The sequence below is a fragment of the Numenius arquata genome, chromosome Z (genome assembly GCF_964106895.1).
Source record: "Numenius arquata chromosome Z, bNumArq3.hap1.1, whole genome shotgun sequence".
Lineage (NCBI taxonomy): Eukaryota > Metazoa > Chordata > Aves > Charadriiformes > Scolopacidae > Numenius > Numenius arquata.
The window spans coordinates 20,329,245-20,349,732 of NC_133616.1; the positions used below are offsets into that span (position 1 = coordinate 20,329,245).

The 20,488-nt window shown below is 37.1% G+C and overlaps 1 protein-coding gene across 1 annotated transcript in view; it reads left to right on the forward strand.

Annotated features, from left to right (window-relative positions):
- MAP3K1 (mitogen-activated protein kinase kinase kinase 1) overlaps nt 1-20,361 on the forward strand; it is a 56,458-nt gene extending 36,097 nt beyond the window's left edge. Inside the window, exons 3-20 of the mRNA XM_074166038.1 lie at nt 775-981; nt 3,178-3,378; nt 4,277-4,393; nt 4,953-5,101; nt 6,435-6,556; nt 7,314-7,395; nt 7,526-7,703; nt 8,442-8,732; nt 9,168-9,289; nt 10,321-10,412; nt 10,663-10,852; nt 11,147-12,425; nt 13,348-13,500; nt 14,851-15,013; nt 16,520-16,651; nt 17,642-17,784; nt 18,254-18,385; nt 19,690-20,361. Coding sequence (XP_074022139.1) covers nt 775-981; nt 3,178-3,378; nt 4,277-4,393; nt 4,953-5,101; nt 6,435-6,556; nt 7,314-7,395; nt 7,526-7,703; nt 8,442-8,732; nt 9,168-9,289; nt 10,321-10,412; nt 10,663-10,852; nt 11,147-12,425; nt 13,348-13,500; nt 14,851-15,013; nt 16,520-16,651; nt 17,642-17,784; nt 18,254-18,385; nt 19,690-19,839 — 3,903 coding nt within the window. The 3' untranslated portion in view covers nt 19,840-20,361. The remainder of the gene's footprint in view (nt 1-774; nt 982-3,177; nt 3,379-4,276; nt 4,394-4,952; nt 5,102-6,434; nt 6,557-7,313; nt 7,396-7,525; nt 7,704-8,441; nt 8,733-9,167; nt 9,290-10,320; nt 10,413-10,662; nt 10,853-11,146; nt 12,426-13,347; nt 13,501-14,850; nt 15,014-16,519; nt 16,652-17,641; nt 17,785-18,253; nt 18,386-19,689) is intronic.
- The last annotated feature ends 127 nt before the right edge of the window (nt 20,362-20,488 follow it).

The window sequence follows — 20,488 nt, forward strand, 5'->3', positions numbered from 1 at the left end:
CTTTTCCCATGCGTTATGTGGGTCTGAGAGGCAGGCAGCTGAAAGTTGTCATGAAATATTCCATACCTCGGTGTCAAAATTCAGTGTTCCTGCAACAAAGCACTGTATTGGAGGTGCATGTACTCACTCTGCTCAAGCACACATGTCTGTTCATGCAGTGCAGCACTATGCACAGTGATTAGTTCAGATATCAAATGTGGTGTAGCTGTTTTACTTGTATGGCAGGCTGAAAACCCAGGTGTGGTTCTTACAGGGTGCAGCACACCTTAATTTTTCTGCATTGTTTCCAAGATTAAAGTAATTTTTTCTTTGCAACAAGTGGTGTGCTGTAGAAATAGCAACCGTAGTATTTCTCAACTGATACTTACTGTATATAATAGATGGATCCAAGATTATAGCTCTTAATAAGTAGACAGTGCCTGCAGAAAAAAATTCTTTTGGCTCCTACTGTCCAAATAGGGGAACTGCTGTCCTTTCAGATATCATGAATCACAACTACAGAAGTACTTTGAGCATCAAATTAGTTGCTGCCACAACTAACATAAGTGGCACAAACAGACAGGAAAAAAAGGTTCTTCCTCTTGTGTTGCATATAGATTAACAGAATAACCCCTATTGGATGTTAATATTAGAACCTGGAGAATATGCAAAATTCGGATGTCTGGATAATGATGTAACTATATAATGCTAGCAAAATAAGTTTTGATTAATTTGTTCTGCTTTAGTGTAAAATGGTCAACTTGTAATTCTAACACATGGTTTAATTCTTGCAAGGTGGTGAAACCTATTCCCGGGAAAGTAGATGGATCAGAAATGAACAAACTCTCTCTAGAACCTCAAGCTGAAGGACAAAGCACTGCTTCTTCACCTACACAGAAAGGAAGACGTAGCCCTTCTCCTAGCAGCTCCTCTTCATCATCTTCTAGGACAGTTAAATCTGAATCACCAGGTGTTAGAAGAAAAAGGGTATCTCCAGTGCCTGTAAGTTGCAAGCTGTGATGTAATTTTAATATGGCTATATTCTGCAATCTTTTGCTTATAGAGACAATTAATCCTCCCTGTATAGGGCAAGATGCTGATACAAAAGGGTTATGACAGGGTATCACTTGAACGAGATATGCAGAGAATCTCTCATGTTACATTTCTCACGTGTTGAACTTTATTCTCTACTCTTAGGTATGTGTTTCCTTTTAATTCAGTCCTGCTTTCAAACTAGGTACTAGTAGTTTGGGTTTTTTCCTATGGTTTTGCATGTCAGTTCTAGGATTGTTGACCGGATTAAGATTCCTGCAGAAAAGCATTATTGCTATGCTATTTGTGGTCATCTATTCTAGAACTGATCTTTATATACTGATTAGGGAAGATTTAGGTGTGTGCATTGTTGGAATACTAAAATGTCTATCATTACATTTGAGAAGATCTGCAGTAGAATGTTTTGAGCAATAGTAACTGGCTTCATCAAAGATAATCAATAGGTCCCTCTGGATGGCATCCTGTCCCTCAGGTGTGTCAACCATGCCACTCAGCTTGGTGTCCTCTGCAAACTTGCTGAGGGTGCTCAATCCCACTGTCTGTCATTGATGAAGGTATTAAACAGTACTGGTCCCAATAAGGACACCTGAGGAACACCTCTGATCTCCATGTAGATGTTGAGCTGTTGAACGCTATTCTCTTGATGCAACCACCCAACCAATTCTCTATCCACCAAACAGTCCACCCATCAAATCTATATCTCCCCAATTTAGCTGTGGAGGATAATGTCAGAGGCCTTACAGAAGGCTGGATAGACGACATCCATAGGTCCTCCCTTGTCCGCTGATGTAGTCACTCCATCACAGAGGGCCATGAGGTTGGTCAGGCAGGACATGCCCTTGGTGAAGCCACGCTGGCTGTCTTAAATCGTCTCCTTGTCCTCCATGTGCCTTAACACAGCTTCTAGGAGGATCTGTTCCATGATCTTCCCAGGCACAGAGGTGAGGCTGACAGGTCAGTAGTTCCCAGGGTCCTCCTTTCAACCCTTCTTAAAAATGGGAGCAATGTTTCCCTTTTTCCAGTCACTGAGGACTTTACCTGACTGCTATGACTTCTCAGCTGTCATGGAGAGTGGCTGGGCAGCTACATCAGCCATTAGAGTAAGAATAAGATCTAATGGCATTTGTTGTTCCATTGCTCTAAACAAGGTTTCTAGCGTCAATTAAAATATGTACTGCCATTCCTGTGAACTAGGGATGAATATCACAAGTTACAGCACTGCAGCACAGCTCCTTTCCTCTTGACAAGAGAAATTGAAAGATTGAAAAGAAAAAAAATCAAAACCAAAACTTCAACAACCCACCAAACTATCTAATTTAGCCTTTGATCCATGTTTACTTGATTGTATTTCTTTGTTTCATATTAACCTTTCACGTGAAAAACCTTAGGAGTTCACACCATCTTTTATTTAACTGATAGACAGTGAATCATTTGTAACCTGCATCGTAACATAAAACTCAAAAGTGGATATAAATCAAAGCAGAATATTTTAAATTGGACAGGGCCATTAATGCATCTCATAATGTTAGAAATATGAAAAACTTAAGACAATTTTAATAAAAGGTTTAGGCCATTGAATTTTTGATCATGGGGAAAAAAACCATAAAAAAACCCAACCCATCCTGAGCTGAAAGTTGCTTTAATTGTGCAAAGGATGGGAAGGTGCATCCTTTTCTTTGGAATTTCTTAAACTTTTTTTCTTCATTGACTGTATATTCACTTTTGTAAATGGTAGTCATAGGATTTCTTCATTTATGAATTATATTAGAATTATAACCTTATATAATAATTTCCTGTATTGAGTCACAAGTCTGATTATCTTCTGATTGAATTATACTTGATAATTCCGTAATAATATGGTAAGGCAACCAGTGAAGACTTGGAAACAGAAGTAATTTAAAAGACTGCTTTCCTGTCATAAAGCCAGACAAAATTTCGGTTACAACATTTTGGTTTTTCTTCTGCCCTCCAGTTCTAGGCATGGAAGAAAAGTAATCCTCTAAAAGCCATATAGTCTAAGCAGGTTGTAGGAGTTTCAGTTTTTGGGGACTCTCCTTATGTCATTTGGAAGCAATGAAAAAAAACACCCACCTAATTAAACTTACTGTTGTCCTGGAAATGCTTATGATGGAACTGCTTATGTAGTTTCAGAGTGGACGAATAACACCACCTCGACGAGCCCCATCTCCAGATGGCTTCTCACCATACAGCCCTGAGGAAACAAATCGTCGTGTCAACAAAGTTATGCGAGCCAGGCTGTACCTGCTGCAGCAGATAGGACCCAACTCCTTCTTAATTGGTGGAGACAGCCCTGATAATAAATACAGAGTGTTTATTGGCCCTCAGGTAGAGAACGCTTTTGTGTTGTCTGTAGCTTTTATTAATTTATAGTTGATTTTAGAAAACTGTTCAAAACCAAATTAGGTCAATTTAGTCTCTGATCCATGAAAATGGTTCTATAAGGTAATGTTTAAAAGCTGTAATTTGTGTTCATATAATTACCAGCTTGTGTTTTGTCAAATATGTGGCAAGTATATTAGTTTTGTCCAAAGTTTCTCTTTAAAAAAAACAAACCAACCACTAGTTTGGAAGTAATTACTATTTTCCTGTCTATTTCTCATTCCTAGAAGTGGCTCTGAATTATATATCATAAGTATTTTTGGCTAAAATTTGGCCACTTCATTTTCCTAGTTTCTCACTCTGTAACAATATATTTCCTCTCTTTATGTGATACATATAAATGACAAGCACATGACATAATTACTTTAATGGTGTGATAATTTCATTAAAAACCATAGTGAGGTCCTTCTCATAGACTTTCACAGTACTAATGTGATGCTGCATTGGGGAACACCTACGTTTTTGAGTAAACAGAAGCATCTAATTTAATTTTGCTGTCATGTGATGGATATATGATGATTATATGCATAATTTACTTCTAGTGTGAAGTGTAGCAATCGCTTAAGTTGATTTTTAAAAAAATTTAAAATGGGGGAAAAAGTCAATTGAAAACTGGTGTCATAATTCTCTGCTTTTCCACCTTTATTCCTAAATAATATTTTACAAATTCACATTTTCTGTAAGGCCATGTAAGAAGATACATATGCCTGTATATTTCATATATTTTGTGTAAGCTACTTTGGGAGGGTGGGTAAGTATATGTTCTATAATGCACTTAAATGTGGAAAAATTATCCATGTAATTATCAATTCAGTAGAGCCTTAGCATATACTTTTCTTTGCAGACTTGTAGCTGTGGCCGTGGGACATTTTGTATTCATCTGCTTTTTGTTATGCTACGGGTGTTCCAGCTTGAACCCTCAGACCCAATGCTCTGGAGAAAGACACTGAAGAACTTTGAGGTAATCAATTTCTAATAGATCTAATGGCAGATCTAAAATACACTCTGGTTAAAAGTCTTTAGGACATGATCTTCAAAATGCTGAAAACTGTTGCTTTTCAAAGCAACAAGAATATATGTTTTTAACTATATCTTTAATTCAGTCTAAAGGGCTCTGTAAGAAGAAAAAAAATAGCCGCAAATAAAAGATGTATCTAAAGGAATAGTAGAGAGCTGTAGTAGAGAGGGATTCAAATACTGGATTTTCTGCTCAAATTTGTATATCTGTCTCACTGATTAATTGAAACGTAAACAGAACGAGGGTCTTCAGAAGTAATTGTATACTTCAAGCTGTTGTTTACTTTTAATAAGCAAATAAGTTTTTATTGTAAACTGTTTCTTGTGATCTATTTATTAGTAAGACTTCTGAAATTACTGCTGCTGCTACTGCTAATGCATTATTGTGAAGGTGAATAGATCTTTTTTTTTTTTTAGCAGTAGTTAAGCTTCGGTAATATTACTTTTAATTACAAGCTATTCATAGCATAAATACGACTGTTGCTATCTTTTTCTGATGTTAGGTTGAGAGTTTGTTCCAGAAATATCACAGTAGGCGTAGCTCGAGGATCAAAGCTCCATCTCGTAACACCATCCAGAAGTTTGTCTCACGCATGTCAAATTCTCATACATTGTCATCATCTAGTACTTCTACATCTAGTTCAGAAAACAGGTTAGTATTTTTCTAAAGGAATTAAAAGCTTGATTTTGTAGTTTTCTTCTAATTTTTGGAGGTTTAGTGCCACCTACATTCTTTTTGTTCAAAGCTGCTTTCATTTCAAGCCACGTTAAGTCTCTGTATTTGCAAACAACTGAGTCAAGCATATGTCAGTCACCGTGGTACCAAGTGGGTGTATTTGCTTTAACACTCTATTTGAAAAATGTTGTCAAGTTGTGGAAAGAATATTTTGACCCTTTATTAATTTGGGAAACAAACCTTTGAAATGCAAGTGCAAGACTGAAGCGTATTTTTTATTAACTTTGGAAACCTATTTGTGTGCATTTCTTCAAATAGAGCACTTGTGCAAATGTTGATGAATAAAGAAACATTATTTTTGTGGATTATTCAAGGACAAAAAATGGTGTCAACCATTTGCAAGGAAATAGAAATAATGTATATAAAAATTAATTTTATTTTTCAAATACATTGTTGGTGAACAAATACAGGGTTCCTGCAAACTTCTAGACACACACCAACTATAACTTAAATTTTTGCTATGAATAGTAAGAGTTTTGCGCATGTAAATTATACTATAAAATATTGAAATCTGTGTTTGTCACTACCTGTTTAATTTAAGTATAATTTTTGGGGTGAAATATCTGGATATATCAATTTAAAAATTAAGGTGGGGGTAAGTATAATGGAAGCAAGATATAAAACAGGGAAAAAGTTTTTTGTTGTTTTTTTTTTTTAAAATCTACACGTGACATGGAGATATGTTAGTGTTCATGTGAATCTATTGCATCTGTGTTAGTGGCAGAAAATTCTTGAGTGACTGTTACCTTCTGGTCGGTTTTTTTTGAGTTTTACAAATGGTACTTAGTTTCCCGTAATGGGCTAAAGAATACCTTGTGACTCAATACTCTGAAAGGAGTGTGATGGAAAAAACATGGGTAGCTTTCAAAATACAAAAGCTTCTTATTCTTTCAAAACCAAATGACAAGTAAAAGACCAAAGGTTGGTTTGTTTAAAGAAGCCTCAGGGGAAAAAATTTTTAAGTGTCCAAGGTTGGACCTTTCAATCTCTAATTGGTATCGACCTAGTTTGAAAAGATATGCATTTTGTGACGTTCCCTTTCATTTCAACAAAGTGTTGTCTGTACTCGGTGCTTCTAAAAATTTGGTTGCTTACTTATTCAGACCAAGGTTCAGACCATGATTCATGAATAGCCTATAGGTATTCAGAAGTGACTGTTCCAGACTGGAAGTTAACCTTTTTTTCCCTGCTGTTTGTGTTCTGAATTTTGATATGCCACTTTTACAATCACAAATATCTATTTTTATAGTATGAAGGATGAAGAAGAACAGATGTGCCCCATTTGTTTGTTAGGCATGCTGGATGAAGAGAGCCTAACTGTGTGTGAAGATGGCTGCAGGAACAAATTACACCACCACTGCATGTCAATATGTACGTTGTCACCTTTCTCTATAAATATGCAAAAGTATTAAAACTTACTGTTTTCATCAGGTTTTTGGTTTATTTTAAAAGTAAAAGACAAAACAAGAAAATCCACCCAGAAACATACTCTTAAGTGATGATTGGTGGCTCTTTGTGAGAGTTTGGTATCATTTTGATATTATTGATATGCTTTATTTTCAGATATTCACAAATCAAGCGTGTAATTTGATGCTGTGAGAAGGAAGTTAACTGCAGGGCTAGAGGTTTGAGCCTCTTTTACCTGAGTGAAAAGATTATGCCCAATTAGAGCAAGTTTAGGAACAGACTTTTAGACCCCTGTGACTTGTCACTAGAATGCATGAAACTCATCTAATATTAGCTAGGACTATATAGTGAATTACAGAATATGTTTGCATACTGCATTAAATAAAGTATATCAATAGTTAAAGTTTCCTTTAACAAATAAAATTCCATCTTCCATATTTTAGTACTCTGGAAGAAGTATCGCCTATGTTTGAAGTACAAAAGGAACTGAATTTCAGTTCATAACTTTTAATATTAATGGTAGGACTAAACTGAGCTATTTCTGCATGCAAAAAAAAAATGTTTAAATGCCCATATTTATCAGGCTCCTGCAAATGGCTCAGTTCGGAAGCATTTATCCTGAAACTAACATTATTCAGTAAAACATAGAAATAGTAATGTTGTCTTCTGATTTTATACACTATAAAACAGAAGTACCGATTATCCTGTTGCTGTCTTCCAGGGGCAGAAGAATGCAGAAGAAACAGAGAGCCACTCATCTGTCCTCTTTGTAGATCTAAATGGAGATCTCATGATTTCTATAGGTAAGGATTCAGGCTGTGTATAACTAACTATCCATTTCTGGATCTTTAGTTGATGTTCCTAAATATGCTGAAGTATTTGCTTCAGGAAATGTTCATTTATTGATCCACAATATTTGTTGTTAATCTCTAGTCATGAATTGCCAAGCCCTGTGGATGCCTCTGTTCTCCGTGTGGTTCAGCAACAAACTCAGCAGCAATCTACAGCTGGATCACAGAGAAGAACCCATGAGAGCAATTTTAACCTTACTCATTATGGAGTCCAGCAAATCCCTTCTGCCTATAAAGATTTAGCAGAGCCATGGATTCAGGTAATTTTATTTTGTGAAAGAAGCTTCAAATGATTTTGAACTGTTTTGCTAGAGTAGTCAGATCAACAATTCAAAAATGTATTCTGAATCCCATCAGCTTTATGGTTCATTATTGTTAGAAAGAATTATATTTAACTTGAATCACAAGAGAAGGCTTTCCAGTCTTGTTTCAATTTGGATTTCAGTTTTTGACTTCATCTGAGGCCTCATATTAAAGGTCCATTTAATAAAAAGTATTCTTGACTCTAGTTTTGATTGTACAAGTGTCACCTAAAAGTTGGGATGTCTTGTTACCCAAGTTGCGTTGCAGGAGCCGAATAAACTAAATAACCTCTAGAGTCTAGAGATGGGTTCAACTGAGCAGGGATCACACACTTAAAAGTGGGAGAACTTGTATAGCCTGTATTTCTTCTCTAATCTTTGGTATAGCCAGACCTTGGTTTCAGGTTTGTTTATACCAATGTCTAGAAACAAACTCCATAATGAATAATTAAAATTCAAAGTGAATTAAACCATCCATACAGTTATTCTCCCTCTTAAGAGTTTTTGGAGAACCAATGACTTACCATTTATGATGTTTCATTTCTATTACAGAATCTTTCTTACACATTTTTGACGACTTAAGGTGATTTTTCACCAGAAACATTTTTTTTTTCCTCTTTTTGATTGCTCTTCTTAGGTAATTAAATTGCAGTATTGTTGAGTTTGACTCCTGTAATGTTGCTTTTTCCTTGGCAGGTATTTGGAATGGAGTTAGTTGGCTGCTTGTTTTCTCGAAACTGGAATATACGTGAGATGGCACTTAGACGTCTTTCCCATGATGTTAGTGGTGCTCTGTTACTGGCTAATGGTGAAAGCACTGGAAATTCTGGAAGTAGCAATGGAAACAACACAAGTGCTGGAGCTCTGGGAGCAGCTAGTGGGTCATCTCAGACCAGTATCTCAGGAGATGTGGTGGTGGAATCCTGCTGCAGCGTGCTGTCCATGGTCTGTGCTGACCCTGTCTACAAAGTGTATGTTGCTGCTTTAGTAAGTAGTTGTTTATTTATTGTATTCTAGTAATTTCCAAGTTACTTCATTTTTAGAGGGGAGGGAAAGGGAGGAGACGCATGGAGTCAGGAATCCTAGTAATTGTTGTTGAGCACCAACAATTAGCTTTTAACCATCATCTGAAAGCGGGATGAACAAAATCCTCAGCAAGAGTGAAACAGCATTACTCCACTGGCCAAATACAAGGAACGGTTTGCTACACTACTAACAGTACTTGTGTGACTAGTTTCTTTCTAATCTCAAAGAATACATGACTAATTCTAACAGTGAATATGTGGTAAGCTCTTTATCCTTTGAACAATTCACTGCTATTTTGAATGCAATTTAAATAAAATTATTTACAACTCTTTAAAAAAAATTAAAATTATATAGCTAATATGATTTCATAAGTATTGCTTTTTTTCTTCCTCTTAGAAAACTTTAAGAGCCATGCTGGTGTATACTCCCTGCCACACTTTGGCAGAGAGGACTAAACTACAGCGACTTCTCAAGCCAGTTGTAGAGACGATTTTAGTTAAGTGTGCGGATGCCAACAGGTATGGTGTCTCATGAACTTCAAATTCATTTTGGATTGTTACTGAAATGTCTTGAAGCTTCATTTGTTTCTATTTATGTGGAATGAGGAGACCATTTATAGTTGGGGGTGAAATAAAATGCGTAGATCATAAATATGTCATGTTTTTGTTAAAATCTAATTGCTGCCAACAAACTTCTGGCTTAAAAGATGTAGGTTTTGAAGGCACCTGATTGTATTTTTCCAACATTTACAGATCTTAAATGATACCTTGCTTTCATAAGGCCTTTTTGTCCCCTTAAAATAAAGGAAGATGTTAGGTGCAGTCATTAACCATCCCCTCCATCTCATTTAATATTGCTTTGATCTAATTCTCATGACTCACCTTTCAGCAGTTGGCGAGTACCAATCATGCATGTTTCCTACTTCAACAAAAGCTGCTGTACCTCTGTGCCCTGAACTGTTAACGTTACACTTCTGCCTTATTTCAGTGTCATGTTAGGAGATGGCTATTCTGAGCGAATGCCCTAAGCATTTCTGGCTTGAGTTGGCCTTCTTTCCCTGTCTCAATTACCCGGTTTGTTCTGCCAGACCAAAATTTCTTCACCTGTACTGTAAACTAGATGCAGAAGCCCAACAGCCTGATTTTTGTCTCTTTCGTTTAGTTCCCAAGCAGCCTTTCTTCTGAAATTGCAGCTAGAGATGCCCTGACAATCATCTAGCAATAGAATATCTAAATTTAAAGGAATGAGTGAAATAGAACTCTTCCTTGTGTTTCTGGATTTGGCTTGATTTTGCAAGAAGATGAGGTCCTATTTTGGTTTTTGTTTATTTATTAGTGATAGGCATTTCATATCTGGAATTATCCTTGTAAAAAATGTTACAACTATTAGTAGCTTACAGATAAAGCATTATAGAAATGCTTCTAAAGTGATGCAAAATCATTTTCCATATGCAATTCCATGCTAATGACTATTGAAATGTAACTATTAGAATGTTTTTCCTTGAAAGTATCTGCTAAAAGAGTTATTTTCTGGTATTAATTTCTTACAGTCGAACAAGCCAACTTTCAGTCTCAACTCTATTGGAGATGTGTAAAGGTCAAGCAGGCGAGCTGGCAGTTGGGAGAGAGATACTTAAATCTGGTAATAATAACTCTTCACGTATAATTGAATTATGATTACAAGCAAATCATACTGAAGTGTTGTACATTTTAATACAGTATTTATCCAGTATCAGCATGGCAAAGAGAACAGTATTTCTCTCAGCAGTTTGGGAGGAGGGTAATTTGGGCACAGAATGTGTGTTTCTGTATGATGCAGTTATGATCTTTATTGAGATCGTAATTTAGATTGTGAACATATCTAATCCTTATTTTATCAACTTTTCTTACAGGGTCCATTGGTATTGGTGGTGTTGATTATGTCTTAAATTGTATTCTTGGAACCCAAACTGAATCTAGCAACTGGCAAGCGCTACTGGGGCGACTTTGTCTAATAGACAGACTTCTGTTGGAATTTCCTGGTGAATTTTATCCCCATATTGTCTCTGGAGATGTTTTACAGGCTGATACCGTAGTAGACAGGTACTTCTTACACTGACTATTACTCTTTGTAGTTGAATGTGGTGTTGGTGATTTCTTCGAAAAAATAGTTTTTCTGATTCCTGTAAACAAATAGTATGTACTTATATGCAAAAGTGTGCTTATGTTGTGGAGTAAATGGTTGCCTTTTTTTAAAAATTCTGACCTGTGAATGAACTTTGAAGCACCAGTGCAGCAATAAGTCTCCTTTCCACTGCAGAACTGACAGCTAAATACATTATCTTGATATGGTTTTCTTGGTAGTAGTTAACTAGAACTCCTCTTTTCTTTTTTTAGGTATAAGAAACTTCTCTCCCTATTAACTTTCGCCTTGCAGTCAATTGACAATTCCCACTCAATGGTTGGTAAACTGTCACGGAGAGTATTTTTGAGTGCAGCAAGAATGGTAGCAAGAGTCCCCCATGTCTTTGTAAAGCTGTTAGAAATGTTGAGTGTGACGAGCTCAACTCATTATGTAAGGATGCGTCGACGTCTCATGGCAATAGCAGATGAAATGGAAATTGCAGAAGCCATCCAGCTAGGCATGGAAGAAATGCACTCTGGGGATTATAGACATGAAGACTTTTTGCAGCTGCCTGTACCAGATAACTCTCCAGAAGCTACAGAAAATAATACTCCTAACAATACTGTCCAGTTATCAGGGAAAAGCGGGAAAGTTGTAAGTGATAAAAACCTGAGTGCCAGTCCAGAGGACATTTCTGAGACGCTGGCTGGCCTTGCTGTGGGACTTCCTGTCTCATCAGTAACCACTGAGCAACCAAAGCCAGCCATTCAAACAAAAGGAAAACCCCACAGTCAGTGTTTGAACTCTCCTCCCTCATCCAGTCATTCCCAGTCACTATTCCCAACGCTTCCATCTCCTTCAAACCCATCTGTACCAGCTGGCACTGTAACAGATGTCTCTAAACTCAGACCTCAGGGATTCGTTCCCTGCAAAATCCCCACACCTTCTCCTCAAACGCAGCGGAAACTTTCTCTCCAGTTTCAGAGAAACTGTTCTGAAAATAAAGAACCAGATAAACTTTCTCCGGTTTTTACCCAAGCCAGGCCATTGCCATCCAGTCACATACACAGGCCAAAGCCATCACGACCCACCCCAAGTGATGTGAGCAAGCAGGCAGAATCCTTAAAAAACAGCATGACCCTTGACCTGAATGATATTTCACAGTGCGATGGCAATAGTAGTAGCAGTAGCAGTGCAGTTATACCAAGTGAAGAGACGGTGTTCACACCAGTGGATGAAAAATGTCGGTTGGATGTTAATGCAGAGCTCAATTCCAGTATTGAGGACCTGCTCGAGGCCTCCATGCCCACGACTGATGGCACAGTTACATTCAAGTCTGAAGTTGCAGTACTTTCTCCTGAGCGGGCAGAGAATGATGATACTTACAAAGATGACGTAAATCATAATCAAAAATGCAAGGAGAAGATGGAAGCTGAAGAGGAGGAAGCTTTAGCTATTGCTATGGCAATGTCAGCGTCTCAAGATGCCCTGCCAATAATTCCACAACTACAGGTTGAAAATGGTGAAGATATCATAATCATTCAGCAGGATGTAAGTATACATGTGGGAATTTAGCATAAGTCTCAAGTGAGGTTCGTTGAATTTATAAAGTAGTGCTGTTACATTTCTAAGGTTAGATAAAATGCGAAGGTACCAATACCCTCTCCTGGGAGTTGGAGTGTAAACAGTCTAGCAGTTGAGGGTGTTAATGGAATCCTTCCAAGGTTATTAACAAGTTCAGAGAAGGTATTTGGAAGATAAACATGTCATGCACCAACCTTTAAAATGGCAAAGAAGGAAGTGTAAAAGTGAGGAAACCAGGAAATGAGAACAAAATTTTTAAGCAGGAGTACAACTGTACTGAGTGTTAATGCTGCTTTACTTTAAAGGCAATTATACAAAACCAAACTGGTTTCTGAAAAAAAAAAAAAGGCAGTTAGAAGAGATCTTGTTGGCACATCTTGAGAGAGAAGATGAGGGATAATTTAGAAGTCAGAAAAAAGATATTTGTTTGCAAGTAGACAAAAGTACAAGAAATAAAAATAGAGAAATTAGTATTTTATTTGTGATCCTTTGCATGAGGTAACAACATGCAAAGCATGGGAGAAATAAATTAAGTAGAAACCAACATGATTTTGGTTGTGTTTACTATGGGTGCTAACTAAAACCTTAACTAGAGGTGATATCAGGAATAGAAAAAAAGTCTTGCTCCTATTTGTGTCTTTATATCTTGCATTTCACCTTTGGGTAGTAACATAGGAGGAGGCTCTCTGCACTGACGTACAATAGGAGTACGTGGATTATGGAATACACTAGTGTTCTGGCCTCAGCTGAAATATGTAGAACTTGCAGTACAAAGAACTGAAAGAGAGAGGAGAGGCATATAAGCTTGGACGTTTTATAACCTTTCAGAATGTCTCCATTTTAGATGCATGCTAGTAAACATGGAATTGATTTGGAATTTAATTTGCAGACACCAGAAACCCTGCCTGGACATACCAAAGCAAAACACCATTACAGAGAAGATGCAGAATGGCTTAAAGGTCAGCAAATTGGTCTTGGAGCTTTCTCTTCCTGTTACCAAGCTCAAGATGTAGGAACGGGGACATTAATGGCTGTAAAACAGGTAAATACTTGAAATACTTCAGTTTCTTGAATATATTTTGCTTGTTCTTCAATATTTCTTTGAAATATTGAGGCGCTCTGCTCTCACTGACTTCTTGTGTTCCTTGCTTCCTCTGCTCCCTGCCATGTGTTCTCCCACAATACATAATAAAAAGTCTTTGTGTATGGTATTAACATAGTATTTTCAATTTTTTTCACTTCTCCTTAAAATGAAAAAAATACTCTACTTTTATATATGCCCATTCTCTTTTCATAGTTCTTCAAATACATTTTTACTTTTATCAAGTTCATAAATCGGTGACAGAGTTAGGAATGGAGTCCAGATCTCTTGATTCGGCATTAATGCCCTGCTTGCAAGGAAGCTATTAAAAGTAGTTTCCCCTTAATTGTCAGGGCTCTTTTTCCCAAAAACGCTTATGCAGAGGAAATGTTGTTTAATGCTTGTTTCCTCTGATACAACAGCCAACTTTGAGGCAAGTATTTGTAATATTTAAATTAATAGATCCAGAAGTGTGGCTGAGAAGAGGCCCAAATACGTGTGCTTCACTCAAGATTTTTTTAAAGGTTCTGGATGGGAGTGAATCTTTCACACTCGAGGTGCCCTAGGTCTGAATCTGTGATACCAACATAGAGGGAATCTGGTCCTAACACTTTCTTATTAATTCTAGAATGAACTTATACCTGTGGAATTGAGCAATTTCAAAATACTTAATCAGGGAAAGAATATCTGTCATCACCTATTCCTCCTTTGAAACTCTCTTGCTTGTGAAAGAGTAGGACTGTCCATGTAGGCCCCTCCCGGAGAGACGGTGATGATTCTGATGCCCAGGGGAAATTCTCTGCAGCGTACCGTTATTTCAGATTTAGGGTGGATCAGAGCTGGGGTTGGCTTCGGTTCCATTATGGGACTTCTGATCTGCTTTTACCCTACCACTCCATTGTATTTCTGGGGTGAGAGGTTTAGTTATGAAGCAGATAGTGTGGTTAAACTGGTAAAAATCTTACAAACACCACCACTGTCAGAATTCCATTTCAGGCTTTATCTTTCTTCCTTTTCTTCAACATCTGGGATAAAAAATTAATCCTAGTTTGAGCAGAGGAGAGGGAAGAGGGAAGTTTCCCCACTCCATAGTTGGAGAGATTTTTATTGGTATTTGCCCAGAAGCTCACTCTTCCTTTTCTATGACTGTCTTGCATGGAAATACGTTCTCAGCTGAGATAAAAGAATACTTGCTATTTCCAGATGGTGAAAAGGGATGGAAAACGATCCATTCTTGTTACTGTACTGAAAGGGGAGGTTACAGGACTGGTAACTATGTAAGGTAAATCTGAATGTCATATTTCAAAACAGGTGACATATGTCAGGAACACATCGACTGAGCAAGAAGAGGTAGTTGAAGCACTGAGAGAAGAAATAAGGATGATGAGTCATCTGAACCATCCTAACATTATTCGAATGTTGGGTGCTACATGTGAGAAGAGCAACTATAACCTCTTTATTGAATGGATGGCAGGTAAACAACTCCTATGCCAAGGAAAATGAAAACATCAGTTGAGACTTAGACTTTGTAGTTCCATACTGCGTTTTGCATCACTTCGTTTGCAAATTTGTGTTTTCATTGCTGTTGGTAACCAGTATAAAGGTCTACTTAGAGAGCAGTTTAAGTGGTCATAGCAATATTCTTACTGGTGCATTGTTGGTGTTATAGTTCATTTTATTTCAAGTTTCTTATACCTGATTTGTTGTACAGTTAAAGCAGATGGAAGCCCTGAACAAAAATTCTATTATTTTTTCCCTGATTTCTGAATCTGAATGAGGACTCGGAAATTTTGAGAGACAGGGAGTTCAGTTGGTAATAAATCAAACTGTTGCATTTTCAGCGCACCTGTGTAACTTTTAAGTTATTATTGAAAATAACTTTGCTAGAAAGTTTGGAATCCTGTCACTTGGTTTTGTCCCAACCATTTTCATAAAAATTGTGTGAGGTGACATGCAAAGGCATTTAAGAAATTACATTAAATTTCTAATATTAGGTATTAAGCAGGATGCTATGGGAAAAACATCTAATCTTAAATAAATAAAGTGGTAATTTAGTAAGAAACAGTGAAATCTTTTCATTAGTCTATAGAACAGGTAAAAAAATATTAAAGAAGGAGCTTTATTAACTTCATGAACAGGATTATATGTTGTTCTCATCCAGTTACTAAGACTAGATTTGGTGCTTTATACATCCTTATTTCTTATAAAAGAAGGCATTGCACCTTAAACTACATTCTTTGGCAGAAACCACTTAGCAATACCAGAGTGCTAACAAGCAAAGCCCAAGTATGCATTATTACTAGCAGTAGTGCAGAAAATATTTTCTCAAAATTAATGGTGTTTAACTTTTTTTAAGTGTAATTTTTCAGAAATAATATTATTTAGATAATGAAATGTCAGGAACTGTCTTTAGCTCATTCAAGCCCAAGTTATATTAGAATCCTTTGAGAGGCCAAATCCAAAATCTTGAGGATCTATATACCAGTTTTGGAAAATAAAGAAACATACTGCTTTTCCTTGCTTGTCTACTTGCTTTTATGTATAGGTACTTGAATGGTAACAAAAAAAAATTAAGATCCTCTGAGGGAACGCTTACTGGAGGCTGTGCATAGCTATTGCCCCAAAGAAAGCTAGTGTTTTGCTGCTTAAATGTTAATGCAAAATGTGGATAAATATGTGTACTTTTTTATCAGCAACAGTACACTAAGAGTTTGATACTTTCTTTTAAGGAAATATGACATCATTTGGAAGCATGAAGATTCCTATCTTTAATGTGTACAGTTCCAGGTAGAAAGTAATTAAGTAACCAAGTATATTACTTTTTGCCTATGAAACTTTATAATGGTTTTTCCGGGGGGGTTGGAGCAATCTAGTTATAAATAAGGAATACCATTACCAAGTTCCCATTTTAGGAGGCAGCACTGCATTCTACTAATTCAAAATGAAAGTGTTGATAAAATATATTGTTTTTATTTTCTAGGGGGTTCAGTTGCTCATTTGTTAAGTAAATATGGAGCCTTCAAAGAATCAGTTATTATTAATTACACAGAACAACTGTTACGTGGCCTTTCTTACCTCCATGAGAATCAGATAATCCACAGAGATGTTAAAGGTGAGAATTACTTAGAATGCATTTTAATAAGGAATATTCAGAAAGTAGAATCTATTTTGGTTTGAGAGCTATTGCTTCTCTCGGATACCATCTCAGGAGTGGTATTTCTCTTGGGTTTGTCTGATCATTCTTAAAAACCTTTAATAACTGAAATTAATCAGAATGTTCAAAGCATGCCTGGGGATATTTGCTACCTGTGCCGATAGTTTAGAAAAACTGGTTTCCTCAATTTGTTCAAATAAAATATGAAATTTCCACATAGCTTCAAAGATTGCTATTTAAATTAATGTAAATGTTTACACTTAAATGATAGTAAAATCTGTAAAAATCCCAAGATAAAAAGGTCGGGTTTGTAATGTAAAGGAGTATTTTGATGAGTTTTCTTCCTTCACCCTAATTGAACATACAGTTGTACTGTGTTTGCGCAAAATGTGGACTTTATTGGGAAATAGCAGTCTTACTAAACTTTTCTCTTTAATGCCACTATATCTGTCCATGAACTGTAGAGACATTCAGATAAGCAGCAACATAGCAATGGCAAATACTGATCTCTAATACTTCTTAAAATAGGAAAACTTCCAATTGCTCTTTCTGTAGTTCTTTTCAAGACAGCTCAAAGTTGCTTAAGGATGAAATAAGTTTAAATTTCACAGGGAGCTGCAGGCAATGAAAACCTCCAGGGTTTTAGGTCACCATTTTCTTTCATTATTCCATCTCCAGGCATTGTTCCAGAATCCTGTGTTTGCCCTGCTTTGAAAGTTTGGTTGCTTCTCTGACTCTCCCAGACAGACTCAAGCTGTGTGCAGTATCATTCAGGCATAACAGAAAAGTGACATTATTAGACTTTCTCCTTGATTTTTAGATTTTCTGATACTGGGGGTGGGGAATGTCAAACTATTTATAGTTTTGAAATGAAGGGAGGGTGTCTGTTCATCCCTTTGCCTTTTAATAGAAAGCCAACTATCAGTATTTTTATTATGCTGTTGACAGGTGCCAATTTGCTAATTGACAGCACAGGTCATAGATTAAGAATTGCTGATTTTGGAGCGGCAGCCAGGTTGGCATCAAAAGGAACTGGTGCTGGGGAGTTTCAGGGACAGTTGTTGGGGACTATTGCCTTTATGGCACCGGAGGTAAGATACCAGTTTTGGAAGCTACTTCAAAAAGTCTGTTTGAACTCTTTTAAACTAATTCATACAACTAAATAACAGAAAATTGTTGTAAATACTTTAAATATGTTTTAAAGGTACTTGTTCTAAAGAACACGAATGATTCCAACATGGCAATAATGACACTTCTTTCTCACTGTCAAAGTTGTTTTAAGTAGTGTTTTATGAGATGTTTCCATCGAAGTATTGTTACTAAAGCCCAAATGACTATTGGGTCAAAAGCAAACTATCACAATCTACTTTGCTTTTCACCTATGATTGGGCATTTTATTTACTAGTTCTCTACAGCTGTATAAATCTTACGGCATTTACATCACTGATCACAAAATGTTAATGAGAATGCACTTGGTTGACGGTATTTCCTTTGCATCTAAATTACTTGGAGCTAAGAGACTTTGAAGTGGATAATCTGAGCTTTGGTCTATCTGTTCAGGTGCTGAGAGGTCAGCAGTATGGTAGGAGCTGTGATGTGTGGAGCGTTGGCTGTGTTGTTATAGAAATGGCTTGTGCTAAACCTCCCTGGAACGCAGAGAAACACTCCAATCATCTTGCTCTCATATTTAAGGTGAGGTATTTTGTTGCTACTAATGCGCTACGAAAGACGCTGACTAATTTCATACACAGCAATGTGAATTTTAGAAAAGTGTACAAGTAGTAGGGGTTGTTGCAATACCTCTTCTTTATCTTGCAGCTGTTAGTACAAAATAAATACTGATACCACCGTAATCATTCTTGCTTGCTCCAAAAAAACCCCAACCCAAACCAAAAAAGGTTAGCAACACAATAATATATTAAAAAAAGTCTGTTTCCATAAAACAGAACTAACACAGCAGTATTCAAGTATGTTTTAATTAGGTACAAGTGACTTGCGGTAAGAGGTGTAAATGTTCTCTCTCTGTGTGAATCTGGTGGTTCCACTCCAGTGTTCTCAATCATCTTGCTTAATTTGATCTAGAGAAGGTGAAAATTAATTTGGCTGGGAGTGATTTGCACCTGCCTGCCCTTTGGGGTGGTAGCAGAAATACAGTAAAGACAATGCAAGAGAGCATACCCAGCTTAACATACATTTCTTAGGGCTACAAAGATGATTAGGGGCCTAGAACATCTCTCTTACAAAGAAAGGCTGAGGGACTTGGGTCTTTTTAGTCTAGAGAAAAGAAGGCTGAGGGGGGATCTGATCAATGCTTATAAATACTTAAAGGGTGGGCGTCAAGAGGACGGAGCCGGTCTTTTTTCAGTGGTGCCCAGTGACAGGACAAGAGGTAACAGGCACAAACTTGAACATAAGAAGTTCCATCTAAACATGAGGAGGAACTTCCTTACTTAAAGGGTGGCAGAGCACTGGAACAGGCTGCCCAGAGAGGTGGTGGAGTCTCCTTCTCTGGAGACATTCAAAACACACCTGGACACATGACTGTGCAACCTGCTCTAGGTGGACCTGCTTTGGCAGGGGTGTTGGACAAGATGATCTCCAGAGGTCCCTTCCAACCCCATATCATTCTGTAATTCTGTGATCTCCATGTTGGCTTATGCCACTTAACAGTGGTGGCAACTAGTAGATTAAAGAATACCCATATATATGGCATAAGAGCTTTTCTTATGGCCTGCTTGGCAGATGATCACTGCAGAATTTTACTATAAAATTTAGAGAAAAGTGCGAGGAGAGCAACAAACTCTGAAAGGCAATAGGCGTAAGTGCAACTGAAGATCTATTTTACAAAACGAAAGCAGTAATGTGATCTTCAAGCTGCAGCAGTGGAGAAAGTGGAGAAAATCTCGTTAACTTCTCAGCTCATGGAAGGTTTTTGGGGTAAGAGAGGGGGCTTAAGATTCACTGGACTTCTAAAAAGTTATTTTCCTTTTGTTCAGATTGCTAGTGCAACTACTGCTCCATCAATCCCTACACATCTGTCTCCTGGCTTGAAAGATGTGACTCTTCGGTGTTTAGAACTTCAACCTCAGGACAGACCCCCATCAAGGGAGCTGCTGAAACACCCGGTCTTCCGTACCACATGGTAGCTACTTACGTACAAGGCTGATATACTGAAGAAGATGCTACTGAATATACAGTAACTGTCTTGTGGTGCCGTTAAGCACGGCAAATTGTATTATTCTGCTGGCCTTAATGATAGATACATCCAGGACTTAAGGCCAGTGGAGAACCCTACCTAAGTATGTGATTGACAAATCAAGATCTTTACCTAAGCTCAGTATGCAACGTTTCACAACTTGTGCAGAGATTTATAAACTGTGCCTTTTCAAACATCTGGCTCTAGGTGAACACGAAAGCATTTTTGCTTAAATCTGCATGATTATTTAGCAGGTAAGTGATTTTTATTTTATTTGGAGCACTTTTTCAGCAATATTAGCAGCTGGGGGGCTCAGGACTTATTTTAATATAACGATCACTGTTCCATTTCGCATCATGCAGGTTCTGCAATTAGTCAGTGTTCAGCACTGGTTAAAAGGAAGTGCTGTATCTGTCCCTTTTAATTACACAAAATTCTCTGCGTAACAAATCCAAACATTGATGGATACTTTAAAAAAAAAAAAAAAAATAATTTTGCCTTCCTTAAAGTAAGAGCAGGCAGTTGTGGTTCACTGTGCATTTACTGCTGGCTGTGTAATTTCTTTTGAAATTAAAGTTTGTTTTTTTCATTGTATTTTT